The following is a 23,265-nucleotide window of genomic DNA, read 5'->3' as shown; positions in this document are numbered from 1 at the left end:
GGCCCTGGGCCCAATTTCATGAAGCCCGTGAGCACAAAGATGTGCTTAGCATGAAATTTCTTCTTTGATAAAAACAGGATTACTAACCAAATTTCCAGATGATTTTCAGGATGAGCAAACAACAGCTGAATGCCAGCAATATGCACTAAATTAAAATTTGGTTGGTAATCTTCTTTTTATCAAGAAAGAAATTTCATGCTTATCAAAATGCTTACAGGCTTTATGAAATTGGGCCCTGATTGTAAGTAGGCCTGGGCGACTAGTGAAATTTACCACTCAACTACTCGCACCTCAAAAAGTCGCACAGATTTTTAATTCTCAAGATGCAATGTGGCAATGTTTGCAGCAATTGCTATTAGTCAAATTCAAGCTGAAAGGATTGAAGGATTACGTCACTGAAGTCTGATTGTGTTTTGTAAGTAAGTTACGTTGTTGTGAAAAGTCGTCAGTGACACAATTGGTTCACCAAACAGTTAGTCGCGGTTTTTTTTTGTAGTCATAGCAGCACAATTAACAGAATAGTTGAAAAACGGTAGTCGTGACTTGACTAATGTTTAATAGTCGCGACCACGACACTAGTTGCAAGTGTTGCTAAGGCCAAATTGCAAGGGCTGTAAGAAAAATGCACTGACAAATGACCTTTGACCGATTCCTCCTGGCATTATGAATCTACATAAATCTACATAAATCTACATAAATCTACATTAATATATAATCAGGGTGTAAGGATAGCACACTGACAATCTGTGGCAAAGACTGATCAGTGGCTCCAGGCGAAATCATTGGCTGGCTGTTCCTTTGCACACACTCCCTCTGATCTGTGTCTCTGGGCGAAACCATTGGCTGGCTGTTCCTTTGCCCATACCTCCTCTGATCCATGTCTCCAGGCGAAACCATTGGCTGGCTGTTCCTTTGCACATACTTCCTCCGATCTGCCTCTCTTGGGGAAACCATTGGCTGGCTGTTTCTTGGCACATACTCCCTCTGATCCATGTCTCCGGGGGAAACCATTGGCTGGCTGTTCCTGTGCACATACTCCCTCCGATCTGCCTCTCTTGGGGAAACCATTGGCTGGCTGTTTCTTGGCACATACTCCCTCTGATCCATGTCTCCGTGGGAAACCATTGGCTGGCTGTTCCTGTGCACATACTCCCTCCGATCTGCCTCTCTTGGGGAAACCATTGGCTGGCTGTTTCTTGGCACATACTCCCTCTGATCCATGTCTCCGGGGGAAACCATTGGCTGGCTGTTCCTGTGCACATACTCCCTCTGGTCTGGGTCTGCCTCTCTTGGGGAAACCATTGGCTGGCTGTTTCTGTGCAATGGTTGAGGATACGAGGGGGGATGTACAGAAGATGGAATATCCCAGGCAACACTTTCTACAGGTTGGGCACAAGTTGCTACTGGTCTTAAATAGTCACTAATGGTCAAGTTGGGAATGGCATTTGGTGCTAACTCAGATTGTAAGACAGTTCCCCTGTACATATCGGAGTACGTTTGTTCATTCCTGCTTACATTGTTGGAGCTTAAGTTTCTCCCGTACGCATCTAAATATGACTGCTCATTCCTGTCAACGTTGTTGGAGCATAAATCTCTAGGTCCAGAGTAGTTGTTGAAAGCACCGCTGTTACTATTCGTGTGGTAGTTTGACTGATCAGGCAATCTATCAGCCGATGAACGGGGGTTATTTCCATTTACCGGATAGTTCGAACTTTGCGGAGTATTAAGCAACTCTCTTAAAGTCGCAGAGCCTGAGTCAGGTTGCCTAAGAGGTGGCGCTGCGAACTGTCCACGTACCTGCGACTCATTCCGAGATGTTTGCGTTTGGATCTCCAAATATCTGGACGAGTTTTGCTGGTAAGTGTTCGGACTATGGTGGCTATGCTGATAGCAATAACTGGCCATTTGAACTTGCGAACGTTGCTGAGGTAATGCAACATTAGACGGATTGCTTCTGTGCTGAGATTCCATAACATTAACACTTGCAGAGTATAACGTTCCAGAATAGGTTGGAATATCTTGGGATTGTCGCCGCGTCACTGTCATGTTGGAGTTGTGGTCGATTGATTGATTAGAATGTCTAGGAGGGTATCCTGAAGAAGGTCGGCCTACCTGATGGTATCTGTAGAAAGGCGGTCCATCTGAACAATGTCTACGTCTCTTGGACGTCTGTTTGTTGGTCGGCCAAACATTTCCAGCTGTGTTAAGTTGCTGCTCTGACTGTTGACGTTTATAAACTGGAGCGTTTGAGGCTGGTTGGTAGTTCTTCTTGCTCATCCTCGCAGCTTCCTGATTGGAGGTGCAACTTTGATGATTTGATTGATATGTTGAGACTCTTGACTCAGATGATCTGGCCACACCTCGGCGTGAATTTTTGGGAGCAGGTACAGATGCTAGAGACTGATGGTTCGTAACATTCTGTTGGCTCGTGTTGGAATCCTTGGCTCCGATCTTATTGAAGTCATCGATGCTAGAATTAATTTCATTTGCATCTTCTAGTGCTACTTCATATCTGTTGGTTCTACCTCGAACTTGACTACTATCTTCAGCTACAGCAGCTTGCAGGTTCTCTGGATTGTCATCAGATGCTCTCATTTGTTTCCCATATCTTCGCCGTGGGATGTTTAAAGGCTCAAGTTGCCTTTTGGTACCCAAAGCAGTCGGAGCTCTGTTGCTTCTCTCGCCAGAAGCAGGACCTGAGGTCCTTGAATCTTCCTGAAGGCTTGCAAGGATTCTGGATGTGAAACTGTTCTTGGCAATGTCCTGGAGGATATCTGAAATAGTCTCATTCTGATGGAAAGGGTTCAGATTGATGGTATCTAATGGATTATTCAGGTCTAAAGGTGTTTCTGCACGCTTGGGATATGGCGAGGCAAGTTCTCTACATCCATCTGGAAGTAGCCGCTTATAATTCTCTTGCACCAACTTTCCAGATGATGGTCGGCTCTGAGGTCTAGCAATCTGCTCTGATCCTGAAGTCTCAGACTGATTTATCATTCTGTTGGAGCCTGTAACATCTCCTGGGTTGATCTTCTGACAACACGTTGAATGAAGTTCAGGTAAAGACTCTGTGAGTGTAATTCCAACTTCATTAACAATCTGAAGTATATCTTCCACCTCGGTCAGTTTGTCGCCGACGTCTGACAAGTTCATTGAATCGACATGAGAATCACCTCCTAGGTTTTCATTCGATTCCAGTGCATTCATCCCAGTGCTTATTTCTGTCGTAGTTTCAGATCTTAAAAAAGAACTCAATCCAGCATCATTAGAATCAGATTTGTTGGCATCGGACAATTCTACTTCTTTACAAACTTCCTTTTGCAGGCCCCACTGGCTGGCTGCAGCGACGTCTTTCTCAACTTTGACTTTTTCTTGGGGAATCTGCAACTCAGATTGAGAGACTCTTGCACGGCTCAACAAACAAGATGCAGCTGCATTCGGGATGTCACACTCTTCCTTGGGAACAATCCTTGTTGGGTCACCATTCTCAAAGTCTATTTCTCCATGTTGTTCAATTTCTGATTGATGCCGAATTCCACCACCAATGTCAGACTCTTGCATACACTCAGCGGTTGAATAGCCGTCATCAAGCTTTTCAGTTTTAATTTTGATTCCACCTTTAAGATGATTATGCAGGTTGCGATAAGTATGCTCATCAATGACATCATCACTAAGTTTCTCCAGTTTCACTACAACTTTTTTAAGGGAAGCATCTTGTATGGACTCCTGCAGTTCTTGAGTTTGTATTCTTTCATCATCTCGTGAATTAGTGTTTGCATTAGCGTTTGTTTCCATGTGGGCTTGTGTGGACTCTTGAAGTTCTTGAGTTCTTATTCTTTCAGCGTCTCCTGAATTAGCGTGTGCATTATCAGTGTTTATCTCTGTGTGGGTGTGTTGTGTGGAAGCTGGACTAGGATCAACACCCCTACAACAGTCAGTGTTGGATTCATCACAGCTTTTCTGTTTCCTGCAACCATCAGTGTGGCATGAGTCTGCGTCGTCAACATTCTGGATGTTTTGTTGCATCGTAGTAGTCTCTCTCTCCAGTTGTAAACTATGGCACAAGTCTGCGTCGTCAACACTCGGGAAGCTTGATTGCATCGTAGTCGTCTCTCTCTCCAGTTGTAAACTATGGCAAGAGTCTGCGTCATCAACACTCGGGAAGTTTGGTTGCATCGTAGTAGTCTCTCCCACCAGTTGTAAACTCTGGCATAAGCCTGCACCGTCAACACTCGGGAAGTTTGGTTGCATCGTAGTAGTCTCTCTCTCCAGTTGTAAACTCTGGCATGAGCCTGCGCCGTCAACATTCGGGAAGTTTGGTTGCACCGTAGTAGTCTCTCCCACCAGTTGTAAACTCTGGCATAAGCCTGCACCGTCAACACTCGGGAAGTTTGGTTGCATCGTAGTAGTCTCTCTCTCCAGTTGTAAACTCTGGCATGAGCCTGCGCCGTCAACATTCGGGAAGTTTGGTTGCATCGTAGTAGTCTCTCTCTCCAGTTGTAAACTCTGTCCACCAAGTGTTGGGTTCTCGCTCTCTGCATGATGCTCTTCCTGAGTGACCTGCAGATAATGATTCTTAAAGAAGTGTGCTTGAACGTCGGGAAAGAAGTGGAGCTTCTCAGGGCAGTGTTTGCAGATGTATGGCTGTCCGTTATGATACATGCGTATGTGATAGATCACATCGGCTCTGTCCAAGTACTGAAACTTACACAAAGGACACTTGTATTGGCCAGTATTCTCATCAAGTGTAATATTATTCTCGTGTTCCTTTGGTTTAAAGATGAAATCATACCTGGGTCTTGGATAGGTACAATGTTTATTGGGGATCTGACTTGTTTGTGGTGACGCGCTAGTGCTCGGTTTGCCAGCAGCTGTGTTATCGACATCGCTGGTACTAGTCAGGGATGACGTGTTGACCGTTTCAGTAGCGTTACCTTCTGGATCTTGAGGTACATGTACGTTGTCTTTACGATGTGTAAGGACAACGTGGTTGAGCACTGAAAAGATATCCATACTCCGTTGGCCACAGAAGACGCAGATGTACTGATCAAACTCGCAGTGAGATAAGATATGGCTTGTGTATAGCGGTATATCCTCCAGAATGTCTCCGCATACACTGCAGTGATAAGCGTTGGTGCTGCAGTTTCTCTCTAAGCTTCTCAGAATACGTTCGACTTCCCTAAAGGGAAGCTTTTTAACGGTCCCGTCAAATTCGTAATGATCAGATGGACGGGATATATTGTCCTCAATGTTCAGAGTAGACTGTAATGTTACAACAGAGCTCATCAGAAAATTAAACTCGTCCAGGATTGCTTGTTGTTGTGCATAAACTGTGGCAGCGCTCTCTGATGGCTTGCAATACTGTTGGTTGTTGAATGAACTGTGCGAAGGCAAATTTGGGGCAGTTATTTCATTTGGCTGGGTGCTTTCCGGTATCTGTGTTCGAACTTGGTTATTTGACGACTCTTCATCAAACAATGGCTCCATTGTTCTATCAGTGTTGTGCTGGGGATTACCCTTCTCAACTGAAGCACAATTTACTGAATTCCAAAGATTACTTGGTACACCTGGTTTCAAGGACACAACTTGCGTTATCTGAAGATCTTCAACAGTTCGTCTAGTACCTTCCACAACATGTTCTTTCCTGCTTGGCTGACTCTGGGTCTGGTCGCAGGTCATGTATTCTTGTCTGCACGGTACATCCTCATTTTGCACACTTACAAGGTTGTCGTCAGCGACTGATGTTCGGTTGCTGTTCTGATTATCTTGTCTGCTTAGGATTTTCTCATTCTGCACATCTGTAAAATTGTTTTTGTCGAGGCAGTAGGCAGCAAGTGTCTGTGTGGGGGACATTATCTTGGTTGATTCACACCCGATTTCAATTGTTGATGAAGAAGTATTCTCATCAACGATGGAATCATTAACCTCCAAACTGGGCTCGTCAATAAGAATGCCTTTATCTTTGCTTGTCGGCCGCCTTGAAGAAAGCGTTGCACAGTTAACATGTACACCATGCTTCAACTTCCGGTGAAACACTAACCTGTTCCAGTACTTAAACACCCTCTCGCACAACTCACACGTGTTGAACAAATTCACTTTGACGACATCGATTTTGGTGTCGTCACTTGACTCCATGGAGCAGTCTTGACTTTGTCCTGGATGAAGATGTTTGTTCAATTGTTCGGCATGATGACTTCGACGATGAGAATCCAGACTCTTCCAACTACTCAGAGTAATCTTGCAGATCTTGCACTGACTGGGGTAGATCTGTGTTCGTTTGCTTGTCCCAGTATCCTCGTCTTCTTCAGTATCGTTCTTAATGACGGCATGATTTGCCAAATCGATGCTCTCACAAACACCTCTCGCACTCTTAACTGTGGGTGGACTTTGATCTTGAATACCAGAGGCCTTGAGAGCAGACACGAGATATGACTTAAGTGTGCAACTATGCGATAAATCATCATTAGCATTCGCTTTACTTTGCTGATCCAGAAACACCCGTGTTTCTTGGTATTTGTTTTTGTTGTTTGAGTCTCCATCAGTCTCGCTGTTGGATGAATTGAGAGAGGACATGTGATCAGTCCAAAGTGTTTGACTTCCATTTCTGGATTTCGATTTACTTTTCCGTTTCGAAATAACTGGATCAGGAGTTCCTTGATCTTTGTTTTTGCTTAAGTCTCTATCAGCGTCACCGTCGGATGAATTTGATGTAGCCGATTCTTCCGTTTGAAGCAACAGCGGATGAGAACTGTGAATGTGAATGTCCAGTATGTCCCTAGACCAAAAGTTGAGGCTACAGAATTGGCATTGATGCATACCGCTCAAGTGTGGTCGCTCTTCTTGGCGAGTAGAAGAGTTACTTCTCGTTGCCGTGGCACATTCCATCTTGCCTCGAGCTTCCTCGTCGCTAACTTCAACCGCACTTGATTGACTCGTATCGTCGGTGGTAGTCGAACTACAGCTGTTTCGACGAACGTGCAAAAAGAACCGCACACAATTGTCAAAATGCTCGTTACAGAGACAGCACTCCAAGGGGCGACTGTAGCTTTCAAAGACTTGATTCCAGTGACTCCTGACGTGTTTTTTAAGGCACGTAGAGCTCTCACATAAGATGCCGCAGAAGCCGCATCGATGCTTTCGCTTCGGAAAATGTTTCTCGTTGGGAAGACTGCTGGACGAGTCTTCAGACGTGGTGTTTACAGCTGCAGCCTTTGACCCAAGGCAAGTGTTTGGTTCACGAACATGTAGGGCTGTGACTTCAATCCCAGAAGACGAGCTCTTATCCTGATCATTTTGTTTTGCATCTTTCTTAATAGTTTGAATGCACTTCTTCCCAGAATGTACTTTGAGTGTGGAACTATCGTGAAATCGTGACTTACAAAGCCTACAGACAAACGGGCGTTTGCTTCTTTTGAACTGCTCAGGTCCCATGTGTAAAGCAATGTGCTTTTTCAAGAATGCGACTCGTTTGTATTTCATGCTGCACAAGCCACATTTGAAGGGCTGTTCAAATCTGTGTTTTTGAGTATCTGTGTGTCCTTCGGCAGAGAACTGGTTACTTGATGATCCAAACTTTTTCTTCTTCGTTTTGTTCTGGGAAGTGGTTTCCTTTGCTTTATTTCCTGCTATCCGACGTGCACGATCCCCATGTTTCCTCACACAGTGTGCTTGCATTTTGGACTCCTTCAATGAACGTTTTTTGCAAATATTGCACTGGAACGAACCCCTCGACGTTCGACACCACATTTTGGCAGCTTTTTGCAATGACTTTTTTCCATCAACGGACGAGGCTTGGTCGCTGTTCTTTGTCTTAGCCTGGTGCACCTGGGACGAACAAGCATGACTTTTCTTTTTTTCCACGTCGGAGAATTCCTCCAAACATTCCAGGCACTTATACAGCTTTACTGAACGGAGTTTATGAAGAGAACCGATAGAAGATGTCTTGGGGTTGCACTTGTGTTCTAACTGAGACAAGATACGATGAAATCTCTTCAGGCATTTTGGGCACTGATACTGCGGTGAAGTGTCATTCTTCTCAGGTGTGTTCCTCAATGAAAACACTCCAATTATTTGCGGCTGTACAAAGACATTAGAGTTTTCCTCAGGCTGTGTGCTAGAGACCGTCTCATCATTGTTTCTCTCTGCCGCAATCTCAGCTGGTTCTGAAAGATTCACACAAGCCTCCTCAGATTGGGTGATTTTAGACGATTCGTCATTGGCACTATTTTGCAGAAGTGGAAGATCTGAAACCCGCACCGCTTTGAGATTCAACATTGATGAACCAGTTGTTTCTGGTTGATGTTCATCAGCGGTGCTGAAAGGTTGAAGTGTGGGAGGTACATCTGATATCGGAATATCAACATCGATATTTCTAATGTCGAAATCACATTCACCGTCTTTAGTTTGTTTGACGTTCAAATAAAACTGCGGTTGTATGATGTGAAAGACTGGCGTACTATGGCTTATCTCAGTTGATGTCACCTCGGGCGAACTCAACATGCTGTCGTTAGAGTGAAGTCCAGGTAATGTAGTCACAGACTCTGGGGCGGTAGTAGAAAGGCAGGATGCTCTCCGCCGAATATCCTCACAGGACACTCTTTCCTTCATAAGAAAACGAGCAGCGAATTTGTCTCTAACCGACAGTCCTCTATCTGTTTGTACATGTAAGCAAGTCGGCAGCGCCGCATCCATAGGATTCTTACCGCTTGTTGCAGTATCAGAAATCGATCTCTGAGAAGAAATCTCAATCGAAGGTTGAGAGTTTGTTGCGTCCCGTTCACAAGGATGAGGAGAGTTACTCTTAGCAGGGTTTTTGCTCTCCTGATTCTCCTCGATGGCGGACCCATTTTGGTGGCTTTTTCTGGAAGCTGTTGTCTGGTCAACAAAATAGTTTGGCCTCCAGGGGCGTGGCTGTTCCGCCTCAAGGGGCGTGGTTGCTCCACCTTTAAGGGCGTGGCTTGTGTTCAATACAGGTCTTTCATGATGTGAAGATGATTCCTCTTGTCTTCTAAAGTTTAAGGCAGTCGATGAGGAGCGACGGCGGAGAATGGTTGGTGGAAGGCGGTGATGTTTGCCGGTGCTATTCATCTGAAATTTTGAAAAATGTAAGGAAAATTAACTATTTTGAAGTCGTTGAGAATTGAGATCCTTGCAACGCTTCATGTTGCGACAATGTCTCCTGCCTGTGTGTTTTATTTAAAAAGCATCCGGTGTTGGTTCAGTCCATTTCCCAAAAATTATCTCATTACTCACTCACTCATGACAACTTCCCTGGAATTTGAGCTATAGCTATCCAGTCCTATGTTAGTGGTCTCAATGGCTATATTAACAGTAAGGAGATAATTCATTTTCAATCCTGGGCTAATCCTGGGCTAAACCTGGGCTGAACCTTGCTCTATGGCTGAACAGAGAACATGTAGAGACACAGACATAGCAGGACATCATACAAGGAGTTGAAAAAGCCAGCCATCGATTTCACCAAACTCTTCCTAACGACACGTAGGATTAACAGGCCTGTATGCTTCGTTTTTAAAAGGCAGGGGCACCAAGGCATTTTCTCCTTGGTAAAGGGCACACTATGAAGAACTTGTAAATTTATACAGAGAGCATACCAAGGGCTCCAGGGAAATGACCAGGGGGCACGGAGGCAGTTGCCTCCGTGAAGTTTCAAGCCTGGATTAATCAAATTAAGTACCGTAATCAAAGACGTTTGGGTGCATATTATTGTTATTCATGGTTTATAAAAACTTTACAAAATAGCCCCTAAAAAGCCGAAATGTACAGTTTACAAAAATAGTAATTAAAAATATTACATAAACCAATCCTGCCTAACTCGATTCTTCACAAAATCCGCTACTGGTCATTGACCAGATTGGTGGTCAGTGCATGGTCCAGGGGGGTATTAGCAGGGCATATCACAGGAGTGATTTATGGGCCTGGGTGCATGGGAAAGGAGGCGGGACAGAAGCTTCATAACTGAAGTTTAATTGGGTTAAGGTTGGAAGGAGGCTGTGTTTATAGTCCATAATTAATAACATAAATACTGATAATTTGTTATGAAAATTCAGGGCTTAACACTAGCCTAAAGCATGAGAAAGGACACTACTGCCTTTTCACAGGACAAGACACAGTGACAACAATCAAATTGATGTTTAACAAAGTTCCAGTCATGAGACAGCAATCTTGTTAAATAATAACCATGGAGCTATAGCTCCATATAATAACCAAGGAACCTTGCTATTTTCAACCGAGAGCCCAGACCTCCTCCAAAAAGTACCGACCAATAAAACAAAAATGGCCTGTAGTCACAATTGCCTCAATGCCCCGTGGTCACTGCCTTGGTGCCCTTGAAATGCTCCAGTAGAAATTTAAAATGTCCTCATATACCACGGAGAAAATACCTTGGTGTCATCGCCCTTTCAAAAAACGAAGCATACAGGCCTGCACCCTGACAACATAGCACAGGGACCCATGCTTATTATAGAAGCTATGACCATAATAAGCCCGCCCCCCCCCCCTCAAAAAAAACCAGGGGACTTTGGTAAATTTGTGTTTTGAAGTCATGTGAAACCTTGTTTAACAGTTGCAACCTGCAAAGGCACAAGGTGAGAAAAAAACAGCATCAGTTACAAAGGACCTTTGTTACTGGTGCTTTTGTTAAAGGGCCTTTACAATTTCCAAGTGCACTTTTTATTTCATTGTTTCTCCCAAAGTACAATGTCCAAGGGGAATCAAAGTCCCTGATGTCCAATACTGGACCATTCCACATACCTTAGAGGGGGACTCAGGTCAGTTCACAGAGTATTTGATTTATGGGCTGAGGAAAAAAACCTAGTACCTGCCACACACTTGATGTACAACATCTGCTACATAAGTGTTTAATCAGCACCAAAGTTCCCCACAGATTCTCCCTCCTATCTGATAATTTTACCTCCATGGTTGAGCCTTGGTTGAGCAATGACCCAAGGGGACTAATTTCAGCCATCTGTTTATTGTATTGGGCTTTGCCTTTGATGTCTGGTTACAGACTATGACTATAGGGTGTACCTCACTAAAATAAGGGTGCACCTACCAAATAAACCACTAAAAAGGGGGTGCACCCCACTAAATAGAGAGAAAACAGAGCTTCAGAATTGTGAATATTTTGTAGGCCCTCAAACTGTTCTACAAGAAAGATTTGAAAGCCTAAGAAAAAGGGATACAGGGGGTAAAGATTGTGCCCAATTGTGACCTAGGGGTAACTTGTTCAGGGGTGTATGCCTCATTTTTGAAAGGGCAAGGGCACCAAGGCATTTTTTTCCTTGGTAAAGGAAACCCTATGAGGAAATAGTTTATTTCTACTGGAGAATTTTCAAGGGCACCTAGGCAATGACCAGGGGGCAAGGAGGCAATTGCCTTCCAACTTGAGGTATTTTGCATGATACATGTATAGGCCCTGCAACAAATGGTCCTAAGACTGATTCACAAATGTTTTGGGGGGAAAATTACATCAGTGTAGGGGTGTTTTTTTTTGTTATTTGAAGAGAGAATAAATTTACGGGTCCTGTGACATCAAATTGACATAGTGTAAAAGTTCACAAGTCAATGAATAATGTCTTTTCCGGTCCACTATCCTATCGAATTTGCCAGATTTTTTATCAGTTGCTCTTTGGTCTGTAGCATATTTCATACAGTATCCAGTTTAGGCCAAACCAAAAAAAAACTTGTTTAGTGTCCAGCCTTGTTTTTAATGAAGGAGGAAACTCTTTTTTTCTCTTTTTTTCAAAATGATCAGTCGACACAAATTGAAAGACAACTGGCTAGGCTATTTTTTTTTTTTTTAAATGTTTAATGAGATTGTTAAAATATTTAACTTTTTTCATAAAAAAAAAGGAGGCAGCCTCTAAAAAGAAAGTGGGCGGTGACGCTTAACATTTAAATTTTTGTATTGGCCATAAGAAATGTGTTGGGCAATCAATTACGTTTTGACTGTAGGTTCCTACATGTACAAGGAGGAAGAAATTAATTTTCCTTCCTCCATGGTTCCCACCCTCATGTATTTATGTAGGCCTTAAAAATTATTTGCTTAGGGGTCTACATTTTGATGTGCTTTTTCAAAAAGATATTATGTTTTATTTTTGTTTGTTTTTTGTTGTGTACTACTGGCTCATTAGTTTTAGTCAAAGGTCGAAAGCATGGTGAAGAGCAAATCAAATGTCTTTATTGAGCGTCGGCAGCAAAGGCAATATGAAATGAGGGATACTAGTTGGGGAGTCATGTTATGAGCTTCTGATGGCGGATAAGACTTTAATTAATTCACAGATGACGAAACAAGCAAACAAGCTTCATCCATGGTACATGAGACCATCGAGACTGAGAGCTCCAACTTAAAGGAACACGTCGCCTTGGATCGGTCGAGTTGGTCTTTGAAAAGCGTCTGTTATAATATGCATATGGGTAGAAAGATGCTGTAAAAGTAGAATACAATGATCCACACAAACATGCCTCGAAATTGCACGGTTTTCCTTTTACCTCGTCGACTAACACGGTCGGCCATTTATGGCAGTCAAATTTTTGACTCCCATAAATGGCCGACCGTGTTTGTTCGCACAGTAAAAGGAAAACCACGCAATTTCTAGGCAAACTTGTGTGGATCATTGTATTCTGCTTTTAAATTATCTTTCTAACCATATGCATTATATAACAAACGGTTACAAACGCTTTTTTATAGACCAACTCGTCCGATCCGAGGCAACGTGTTCCTTTAACAGTAAACCACGCCTGAGGCCAGGGATTTGAGCCAGCCCAGTTAACTCAAGATGCATTAAAGGGAGTGGACAATTACTCAAAATAATTATCAACATAAAACCTTACTTGGTAACCAGTAATGGGGAGAGGTTGGTTAAACACTGTGAGAAACGGCTACCTCTGAAGTGAAGTAGTTTCTGAGAAAGAAGTAATTTTCCACGAATTTGATTTCAAGACCTCAGATTTAGAATTTGAGGTATCAAAATCAAGCATCTAAAAGCACACAATTTCGTGTGACAAGGGTGTTTTTTCTTTCATAATAATAGTAATAATAATGGACACTTTTAAAGTGCCTGTATTCGCCGCAAGCGGCGCTCATGGCGCTGCTCTACAAAAGAACAACTAAGCAATGAAAGTTATCTCGGAACGCCGACGACCAATCAACTCAAATTTTCACAGGTTTGTTCTTGTATGCATATGTTGAGACACACCAAGTGAGAAGACTGGTCTTTTGACAATAACCAGTAGTGTCCAGCGTCTTTAAGCCTGGCATTGGTCTTGTGTTTTTTCAATACAGGTAAAGCCTACCTTATTATGTAACATCATTGTGAAAAATGTTGATTCTATTCTCTGAATACATCTATCACTTCAGTTGAGTATTGAAGTACACACATATAACAGTCAAATTAAACGAACATTATCTAAGTGCTTGTTCAACTCTTTGTGAGTCTAGTTTTGTAAATTTAAATTGGTCCAGTAAAAAAACTGCGGTCTTGTGACATTTTAACAGAAATTCATTGAACCAACTATATTTAATGACATCATTTCCAAGAACAAGACATTTCCATGATGTCTAGTGATATAATGGTCAGTGCTGGAAGACCTTGTGGTCATAGCCTATATAAGAATGTGTGGTGGGTGGCCTATATAAGAATGTGTGGTGGGTAGCCTATATAAGAATGTGTGGTGGGTAGCCTATATAAGAATGTGTGGTGGGTAGCCTATATAAGAATGTGTGGTGGGTAGCCTATATAAGAATGTGTGGTGGGTAGCCTATATAAGAATGTGTGGTGGGTAGCCTATATAAGAATGTGTGGTGGGTAGCCTATATAAGAATGTGTGGTGGGTAGCCTATATAAGAATGTGTGGTGGGTAGCCTATATAAGAATGTGTGGTGGGTAGCCTATATAAGAATGTGTGGTGGGTAGCCTATATAAGAATGTGTGGTGGGTAGCCTATATAAGAATGTGTGGTGGGTAGCCTATATAAGAATGTGTGGTGGGTAGCCTATATAAGAATGTGTGGTGGGTAGCCTATATAAGAATGTGTGGTGGGTAGCCTATATAAGAATGTGTGGTGGGTAGCCTATATAAGAATGTGTGGTGGGTAGCCTATATAAGAATGTGTGGTGGGTGGGTGGTTTTACCATGAAAATGGGGGTCAGCCTTGAAGTGCCAGATGGAGTGGACCACCTGGTTTAGTAGGGTCTACTAAAAAATGAATGAGTCAAGCTCCAATTTCTACCTCCATACTCCAATCATGGAGTGCTCCAATCCTATCTCTGTGCCCCAATACCAATCCTCCATGCTCAAATACTGCGCCTCCAATGACCACTATTCTTTTTGCAACTAAACCCAGAGGGACAACATTTCCAATAAATCCCACAGAAGACATTTCAGTTCACAAAAAAAAACATCATTCAAAAATGATTTTTCTTCGACTGACGATAGACCCGGGGTCAAATTTACAATCCTCTTATTCACAATTTAAAAAACATCACAACAGGTTACCTTGAGACAATGATGTCATTGTTTACTGTGTGTTCATGTGTGTATTTAGAGGCTTTGAATTTATGTATTGTTTGTGTTTTGTTATATTGACATGAGATACACAGTGCACAATTATGAACAAAATAACCACGAAAATCTCAGCAAAAACAAAAGCGGTTTGGGCTGATGGCTGAAACTCCTTAAGTTAACCTGGAAGATAATTGAAGTCTCTGAAAATGGGCTTTTGGAAAGAAGACCAGAAGTAACAGCGATGCGACAGTAGTGTGCTCTCTAAAAAGGGATTATAATAATATCTACATGGTCCCACGCGGTGAGATAGTCAAGTTGTGGCAGTGCTATGGCAAGAGCCGAACTGCTGGTTGCCGACTTCTACTCCCCATTAGTAGTCGTGACAGCAGTAGTAGAACATCTCGGGAATCCCAGGGAGAGTCCAAAGTTATCAACATTTAACGACTTGTCCACATGTCTAATACCAACTTGAAGTTTGCTGGTTAAAGGGGCATTTCTATGAGGACTGGATTATGTGAGTTTGTATAGATAGGAACCTTGCAAAGGGCACCAAAGCAAAAGCACAGGGCTCCACTGCAATTGCTGTAGGTGTCCTGGGTTATTTCAATTCAAGGCATGCATCTGCACAATGGTTTCTTGCACTCTCACAGTTTTCAGACATTGACAAGAACGAGGTCAGAATGTCATCTTCCAGATTCCTCTAAATAAACTGTAAGACAGGAGCACCATTGTTTTATAACTTGCCAGACCAATGATGATGATGCAATATGAATGGAATGTGTGTGTACACCCAGCACTTGATGCAGCAGGCCTTGAGTTTACCCAGAGCAATTGCTGTGATGCCTTCTCTAGCAAAGTGGCAATATAATTTAAAATTTTCCTCACATAAGTTCCCCTCATCAGAGGAAAATTGCTGTGCCCCTTCATTTCAAGTGCGAAGTTCAAGGCCAGGGATGTTGGCCTAATTGAAGGTCAGCTACATGATAGTACACCATAGAAACAGAACCCGGAGAACGCTGAGCTCGACCACCCTCTGTGTCGTCTGTGGACGCGGCGTATCAATACCGCGCAATACGCGCGTATGGCAAAATTATCATCGTGTGACACGCGCATATGGCAAAATGGCAAGACGTCAGCACACATAGACCATTTCTAGTGTTTTCATTGGTCATTGATGATGTCATTGTACGGCAAAGTTGTTTGGCAAAATATTTTGCCATACACGCGTTACGAAAAAGGCGTGTGCGCGTCCATAAAAATGGTCTCACAACGAAACCACACGCACAATGAGACACTCAGCGTTCTCCGGGTTCTATTTCTATGTAGTACACATACTCTATTGGTCTGGCTGGTACATTGTACGTACTAGAGAGGTTTCGCAAGCATACAGATACAGATACAGGGATCCGTCTACGGATTTGATAACCGTATCCGTTCACGTCAGACGTGTGTTGGATTTTGTTTCGCAAACTATAGACGATGTGACCTATGTTTACATTCAAACCGCCCTCTGTTGACAAAACACTGTATACGTCATGTTTCGCCGGGCAAAAAGACGCGTAGTCATGGTAAGATTGCATACCTAGCTGGCTGCCAAAACACAAAGGTTTTGCCCGACGATATGCGCGCGAATCATGTTATGGTTTTAGAGTGACGTCAGAGGTCACATTGTCTATAGGTATGTGTCACTTGAGTGCGCTCGCAATCATCATGAGCGTTTTTCTGACAAACATGACCGATAGAGACCCTGTGTTTTCTACACTGCATTTTCTCATCGTTTTGCTTGCAAATGGAAAACAATTTTGTATCTATATCAAGCACGATACCAGTGAAAGCAATTCCGTGCGAAATGTTTTTGACTGTGGGACAACTTAAAGTCTGCAAAACAGTATCCGTTTTTCTACGATGTGTATGAGCTCCCGTATCCGTTGCTAACGTGTATGAAAAAATACGATAGTCGCAGAAACGCGTCACGTGAACACACAAAGTGTCAACTATCGATATCTGTATCCGTACGCTTGCGAAACCTCTCAATTATTATACATTGTACCAGGACTAGTAGTAGTACTACACACATTCAATTATAAATCCCATATGCAATTGGAAGTAAACCAGGGTATATGAAGCAGGATGGAATCACTCAATTTTACTTTGGAACAACTTTTAACCCATCCATTGCCCAAAACTCAAGGCAATAACATGAGAAATACTGGTTACTGCTACATGTTGAACTTGCTCGAACTTACAATATCACAGATCAATTGCAAGATCAACTGATCAGTAGTGTAGAGCATAGGTATCAGAAGTGGAAGTGAGCAGTCTAGTTTGCTCGAGCACCTTGAGACAAAGTACTTCAAAAGGGTCAACATTGATAACCCACTTTGATGATGTCACCCTTATCACAAAAAGTAGTTAGTCAAGGCCAAAGTCCTACCTCCCCAGGTAGATAAGCAGAACTAAAGCCGCGCTTCCAAATTATTATTTTTTTTTAAGTACCGCGACTTTTCTGTAGATTGACAAAATTAAATCGAATGGGGACACATGGTAAACTGAGTTCCGCACAGCCACGGTAATCTAACAGGACCACTCCATGTTGTAAACCAACCGCTACCCCGACCACGCTGTAAAACGCTATGCATCGTGCAGAACACACGGTAGAGTTACACTAAAGCCAGTCACTAAAACATTTCACGTGGCAGCGGTAGAAAAGTCCAATGAGAACACTGGAAGTAGCCCAAATTCCCCAAATCTAAATACATAGCAGGATCTACACAGAAATAGGTAATACTGCACCTTCCTTCATTGCCCCACATTTGAACCCTATATGGAAATTTACAATGTAAAGGAAGCATTTGAGAAAGGTGAACGATGGTTACAGTAATTGAAAACACGACTGTAAAAAAAAAAATCACTTTCCATCTTTCACTCAGGCAACTACTGAAAGTTCAAAGAATAACCAAATTTAAAATAGTAGCTCATGGGAAGGGCAAAATTATTACCATAAATTTTTTGACCGCTCTTTTTAAAGTCCTCGGGAACAAAGTGAGCTTTTTATGACCTTATAATAAATGATTCATTTATTTATTTATTTATGTATTTAGACAGGGTATTCATCAGTATGCTAACCCTAAGGGACAAGTGTACAAATACAAAGCAACAAGAAAATCCATAGTTTGGAAACATCTTTAAAACAAGATAGAATGAACATATTAACATATTAAATATATTGTTGGCATGGGTTGTTGGCATGGCTTAAATTTTAAGCCATGCCAACAACCCTCAAAACAGCAAAATGCAGGCCACCAATATAGATTTAAGCAGTTGTTCCTCTATGCCAATAAAACACTTAACAAAATCTCATTAAAATAACATAATCAGACTCAAAACCCTAGACGTGGACCTAAATGGAACAGAACTGTCAATACCAGTTTTCTACTTTCCATGCATTTTGAAGTTTCATATCTAGAGAAGTAAATCTTTGACCGAGTTAATTCCCTTGCCAATGTCAACCATTTCTTTTTCATAAACTCTTCAGCAGAAAACATCTGTCTTGAAGGTTATTTTGACAACAGGCCAAATGTTGCTGTGTTCCTTTAAGTAACGATGAAGGGTTAACCAAGGCCAGCATGTCCCTAGTGACTTGATTACTAAGGGCGGAAATATTCATATGAATTCCTCCAAACTTCCTCTAGCTCACTGCTTTCCAAAACTTATCTTTAAAAAAAACCAGGAACTTAGAACAGTATGACTGATGACTGTAACAATGAATGTTTAACCCGGGGATAAAAATAACGAAATGATGGTTATGAACTTAAAAACAAGATTGATGATTTTGAACTCTGAACTTCCTCCAAATCACTGCTTTCCAAAATCTTTAAAAAAAACAGGAACTTAGAACAGTATGACTGAAGGATTATGAACTCAAAAACAAGATTGATGATTTTTGAAATTTTGTTTGGACTAAACTAAAACAAAATGACAGTGGTACTTAGCCCTGTTATGGATAAACCAAACCACAACTTCTTCATAAAAACCATCGCAACTACCTGCAGGCATGATTTTTACAAACAAATAAGCAAAAGAAGACATTGGGGGTATCGCTCTAATAGTTTTTAAAGGAGATTGCACTATTTGGTCTGTATCAACTTTAGATTTATAAGAAGAAAAAGGGCGCATTTCAAAACCGGGAAACTTTTATAACTCTGGAATTTTAAATTATAAAGAAATTATACAAAACTGAAAATTTCCAAAAGAACCAGTGCCTCATCTCATTAGCCATGGAATGATGCTTTACATCGTTTAACCATGGTTTGACATTGTGAAGTTTGGACAACACATGCTTTACAGCATCCATCCTTATAGCTTTCAATTCAAATTCAAGACAAGCATCATGTAGTTTCATATGATGCGAATTTGAAATGATTGTTTTTACATCAATGCGATTTCGTTGCCAGACTTTAGAGACCTCCTGTGAATTGGGCTTTATTGAGATAACACAACCTGGGAGCCACATGAATACAGCATGTAATAAACTTGCACCTTCCGTTCTAATGGATGAAAACACAACATGAAAGCATTAGGCCAAGTAAAAAAAGAAACATGATAAGCATCTGTGTTTCTCAAAAAAAGGAAGGAGGAGGGGCTTTTTAATTTTTATTTTTTGGCCGCCATTGTTTTTCCTACTGCTCAAACACACAATACATAAGTGAAAGATTTTGGACAATACACTCGGACAAGACATTCAGATTGGTTTAGCTGAGATCGTTTGAAATAACCCTTTTTTCATAAAAAATTAAAATAAAAAATAATATAAAAAATAATTAAAATGTGCATTAAAACAAATATTTAAAAAAGGTGGCGGCCTCCAAAAAGGAAGCGGGCGGGGACGATAAACAAGTTTCATTTTTTACTAGGCCTTACTTTACAATTACTGAGTAAACTCCCTTATGATTTCAAAGTTTGTTTATTGAAAGAACAGGCTTCCCAGTCAAATTAAGTGTGAGGAGCTTTTAAAATCACAATGTTTATTGAATAGACTCAAAAGAGTATAACTTTCAGAGCAGCTAGAGGTCAGAAGAGAGCTTGGAGGTGGTAAGAATGGGGGCTGGGGTGGGGGTTAGTAAAAGCCATGGAGCTTTAACAAGAATAGACTCAAAAGGGATAAACATTGGGGGTCCGAAGGGAGCTAGGGGTGGGAAGAAAACATTGTGTGACAGCTGGAGCAATCAAATTCGCACAGAATACACAGACGATCAGTACATAGACAGTACTGGAGACAATTTCATAAAGCCGATAAGCAGAAAATACTGCTTGGCAATTTTCTTTGCTAAGCAAAAATTATGTGGGACACCAGTCACAAACAAATGAGGTAAGAATATTGGCAAAGAAAAAGTGGAGCTGTGCAAAAAAAGGGTACAGCATGGGCCGGCTAAGAGGTACAGCAAGTACGTCATGCATGTTGCTTTCCGCAACTTTGTTGGGTGTGGAGTCATGCATTCACATTTGAATGAAATCAGTTGAAGAGTTCTCAATTCAAGTCGTACAAATAAATACAATAATATACAGTACTGTTGGCATTATAATAATAGTTGACAAACGAAGCGGACAAACACTCATGAATATACCGGTAACTATTAATAAAATTATAACAACTAAAAAGGTGTAAAAGTACTGAAAAGGTGGTGGCAGGAAATGGGAAATGTTTCCCAAAGGTCACCAGCCAAGGGAACTCCCAGCCAACAGTAAACATGATGAATGTATCAATGACACGCGTGACTCGTATTGTATCGTATTATGGTATATAAACACCGCCCTTTTTCCACAAACCAGACAAACAGAAGGTTGTTAGTCAGAAATTCTCAACGTATTGCCAAAACCAGGACCTCCAGATATAAACAGTCATTCATTCCTCACATGATTTGCCTTTTAAATGCAGCCCTCACTAATAATTGTTTATAATTGCGTTGGCTCATCCCGTTCATACCTTGTCTTTTAATGTTTTTATCTCCGATTCATTCTAACTTACATATTTTTCAGTCACTTTATGTATTACTGCTTTGTAATATCATGGAGGTAGCCATGAAATTGTGATCATATTCACTACTCGACACTGAGCTCAGTGTCTTGTGTTGTGCCTCCTCCATCAGTCAGCTACGTAGGTTGCGATAAATCGTAACCTTGTCCCCCTGAACGATTACCACTATTATCAGACCATGGAGGTTGATAATACTTAATAGATAAAGCCATATCAAGGGTGACAGGTGAATTCTGGTATTGCACCTGTCGCAAGATTAAAAGTGACTTTGGACACTTTGTATCTAAATACAAGCTACTCACTTTGTAATCGGTAATTCCTAAATTGTACCTTCTTTCAAAACGAATGAGTTTTCACCTATTAACGGCACTGTACACGTTTGGTAATTGTCAATGACCAGTGTTCTCACTTGGTGTATCCCGTCATAATCATATAAACAACAAGGCTGTGAAAATTTGTGGTCATGTGGTCATCAAAGTTGCGAGAAAATGATGAACGAAAAACACCCTTGTTGGACGAATTTGTGTGCTTTCAGATAGGAATATTAAAAGACTTCTAGCTAGAAGTCTTTTATTATTTTAGTGAGAAATTACCTTTCTCAAAAACTATGTTACTTCAGAGGGAGTCAACAGCTCTCCAATGCTCGTTACCAAGTCAGTTTTTAAGTTAATATTTGTTTTGATTAATTACCAAACATGTAAATTAACTTTATTTAAAAAAAATGAAAATTTAATAAAAAAGTTTGATGATCAACAGTATCAAAATAAAAACTGTAGGCCTACTCCCCACCCTGTATTAAATTGCACTAACTTAAAACATAAAAAATAATTGGGGGGAAACAAATATTTTAATTTAAAAAAAAAAATTAGGCCCTAAAAATTTTTTTTTATTTATACCAACAAAATTGACAAAATACTGAATTTTTATTTTGAAGGAGCGGTAAATAATAATGAAATTCAGCAGTAAAACAGTACAAGGCATCATTACAAAGGAAGGTACGAAGTGACTCGGCTGACTGTACAAAAGTGACACATTTTGCCGAGAAACGAAGTGACTCGTCGAGTGTACTGAGTGCTGGGGGATGGTTGCATCAGCAGGGCCGGGTAGGGGCCGTGAAGGAAAGAACGGTTTCAGGCAATACCAATGGCCAAAGACGTCCCAAAAAAGTCAGCAAAACTTTGGGCTGCTGGCCATTTTGGGGGGTGAAGAAAAATACAATACAAAACCACCACCAAACTGCAATGAATGTCACAAAATACGTACCATGAAAATTGGAGTTTACTGAACGTTGTGTTTATCTGGCTGTTCATCTTTGGAGTTTGGTTGGGCTTGTTTGGGTGTTGTTTTCCTCTGATTTATTCCGCCGGTCGGCATGTGCATGGTGACAGTCGGTCATGAATAAATAGCTCCATCCATGGTCCATGAAAGACTTGTTGGTTGAATACCAAACGCCGTGAACTCACATAAAGCTTGCTGTAGTGTAAGTCTAATGGTGATCTCAACTGTGAATTTGCTATATAGCTTTACGGCTCACAGAGAACACATGGGACACTATTTCTATCTGCACTCTAAACATTTCCTTGACCTTGACTCCTTGAGTATTTTGGAGCAGCAACTTCCGCTCTTAACAAAAGAGTCCTGGTTTTACGTTTCAAGTCCCCGCGCAGAGTCAACGTCCGTCAATATCATTAGTCTTTTCTCGTTGCTCATCAATGAGTGTAATGTTGTGTGTAATGCTGCGTGCATAAAGTTACTGAAGAGTGCAACCCTGAGCCCCCTGAGCAATGCAAACGGTCGGTGGCACTTCACAACATACAACAACCCATACACACACCGGCTTAGCTGGGTTACTGGGTCCACAGTAGTTACTCAACATATTAAAGGCACCAAGCGCTGAATGGCCGGCTTTTAATCTTATTGTTTGTCCTATAAATTTGAATCCTCTATTTGGTTTATACACGTGGTTTTAACGTGCGTGAATTGCTGTACAAACCATTATGCAGTGCATGTGCGCGTGCGCGTCAACATAATGTTGCTCAACTTCATTTCCTGCACTCTGAATGGCCAATCGATTTCATTGAGCTGCGTGCTTTGTATTGTTTATGAATGGGATGATAGTACCGCCCAAAAAGAATTTGTCAACGTGTGAATTTGACGCTAGGTTCAGGCAAAAACTAGCATATAAATACAAACTACATCACCATGTCACACTGAATCGCGAAGTGGTCAAATCTCAAAACAGTTCGTAAAATATAAAAAATAAAGTAAATAAAAAAAAATCCCAATGAAATAATTATGAGAAAAACAAGAAACGTGTATTTAACAATTAAAAGATATGTAAATCAATTTTACAACAGATCAAATGAAACAAATAGATAATCAATTAAATAAAATTAAATTGATGAAGTGATGAAATTCCATCTAGTCATTGTGTTCGCTGAAGTAAAAAGTTGTTATAAGTATAGTTCAGTGTTCTGTTCTTTAGAATCGCAGTTCGGATACTATCTTTTATTCGATTCACTTGTTTCCAGTCAACAAAACAAAGAACAACAAACAAATTATAAAAACAATTAGGGCCTAACCAATACTAAAATAGTTTCAACAACTCAGCTAAGCAGCAAGCCCCCCCCCCCCCAAAAAAAAAAAAAAAAAAAAAAACATTAGTACATCCGGGATATTTGCAGGAACAACGTCATGATCCGTCCG

General features: G+C 41.2%; 1 protein-coding gene across 1 annotated transcript; it reads right to left on the bottom strand.

Annotated features, from left to right (window-relative positions):
• Window positions 1-199: 199 nt before the first annotated feature.
• On the bottom strand, window positions 200-22,367 carry LOC117288825. The gene is made up of 2 exons (XM_033769677.1): window positions 21,823-22,367; window positions 200-9,087 (listed from the first exon to the last, which is right to left on the bottom strand). The coding sequence occupies exon 2, from the start codon at window positions 9,085-9,087 to the stop codon at window positions 700-702; it is 8,388 nt and encodes a 2,795-aa protein (XP_033625568.1). The 5' UTR covers window positions 21,823-22,367; the 3' UTR covers window positions 200-699.
• Between the last annotated feature and the right edge of the window lie 898 nt (window positions 22,368-23,265).

This window comes from Asterias rubens, chromosome 4 (assembly GCF_902459465.1).
Source record: "Asterias rubens chromosome 4, eAstRub1.3, whole genome shotgun sequence".
In the NCBI taxonomy this organism is placed as follows: Eukaryota; Metazoa; Echinodermata; class Asteroidea; order Forcipulatida; family Asteriidae; genus Asterias; species Asterias rubens.
Note: the sequence above shows the minus strand (reverse complement) of the source record. Positions and strands in the feature narration are given on the sequence as shown.

Coding starts and splice junctions, on each gene's coding strand:
- LOC117288825 (XM_033769677.1), bottom strand. CDS start 9,087: ATGAATAGCACCGGCAAACATCACCGCCTTCCACCAACCATTCTCCGC.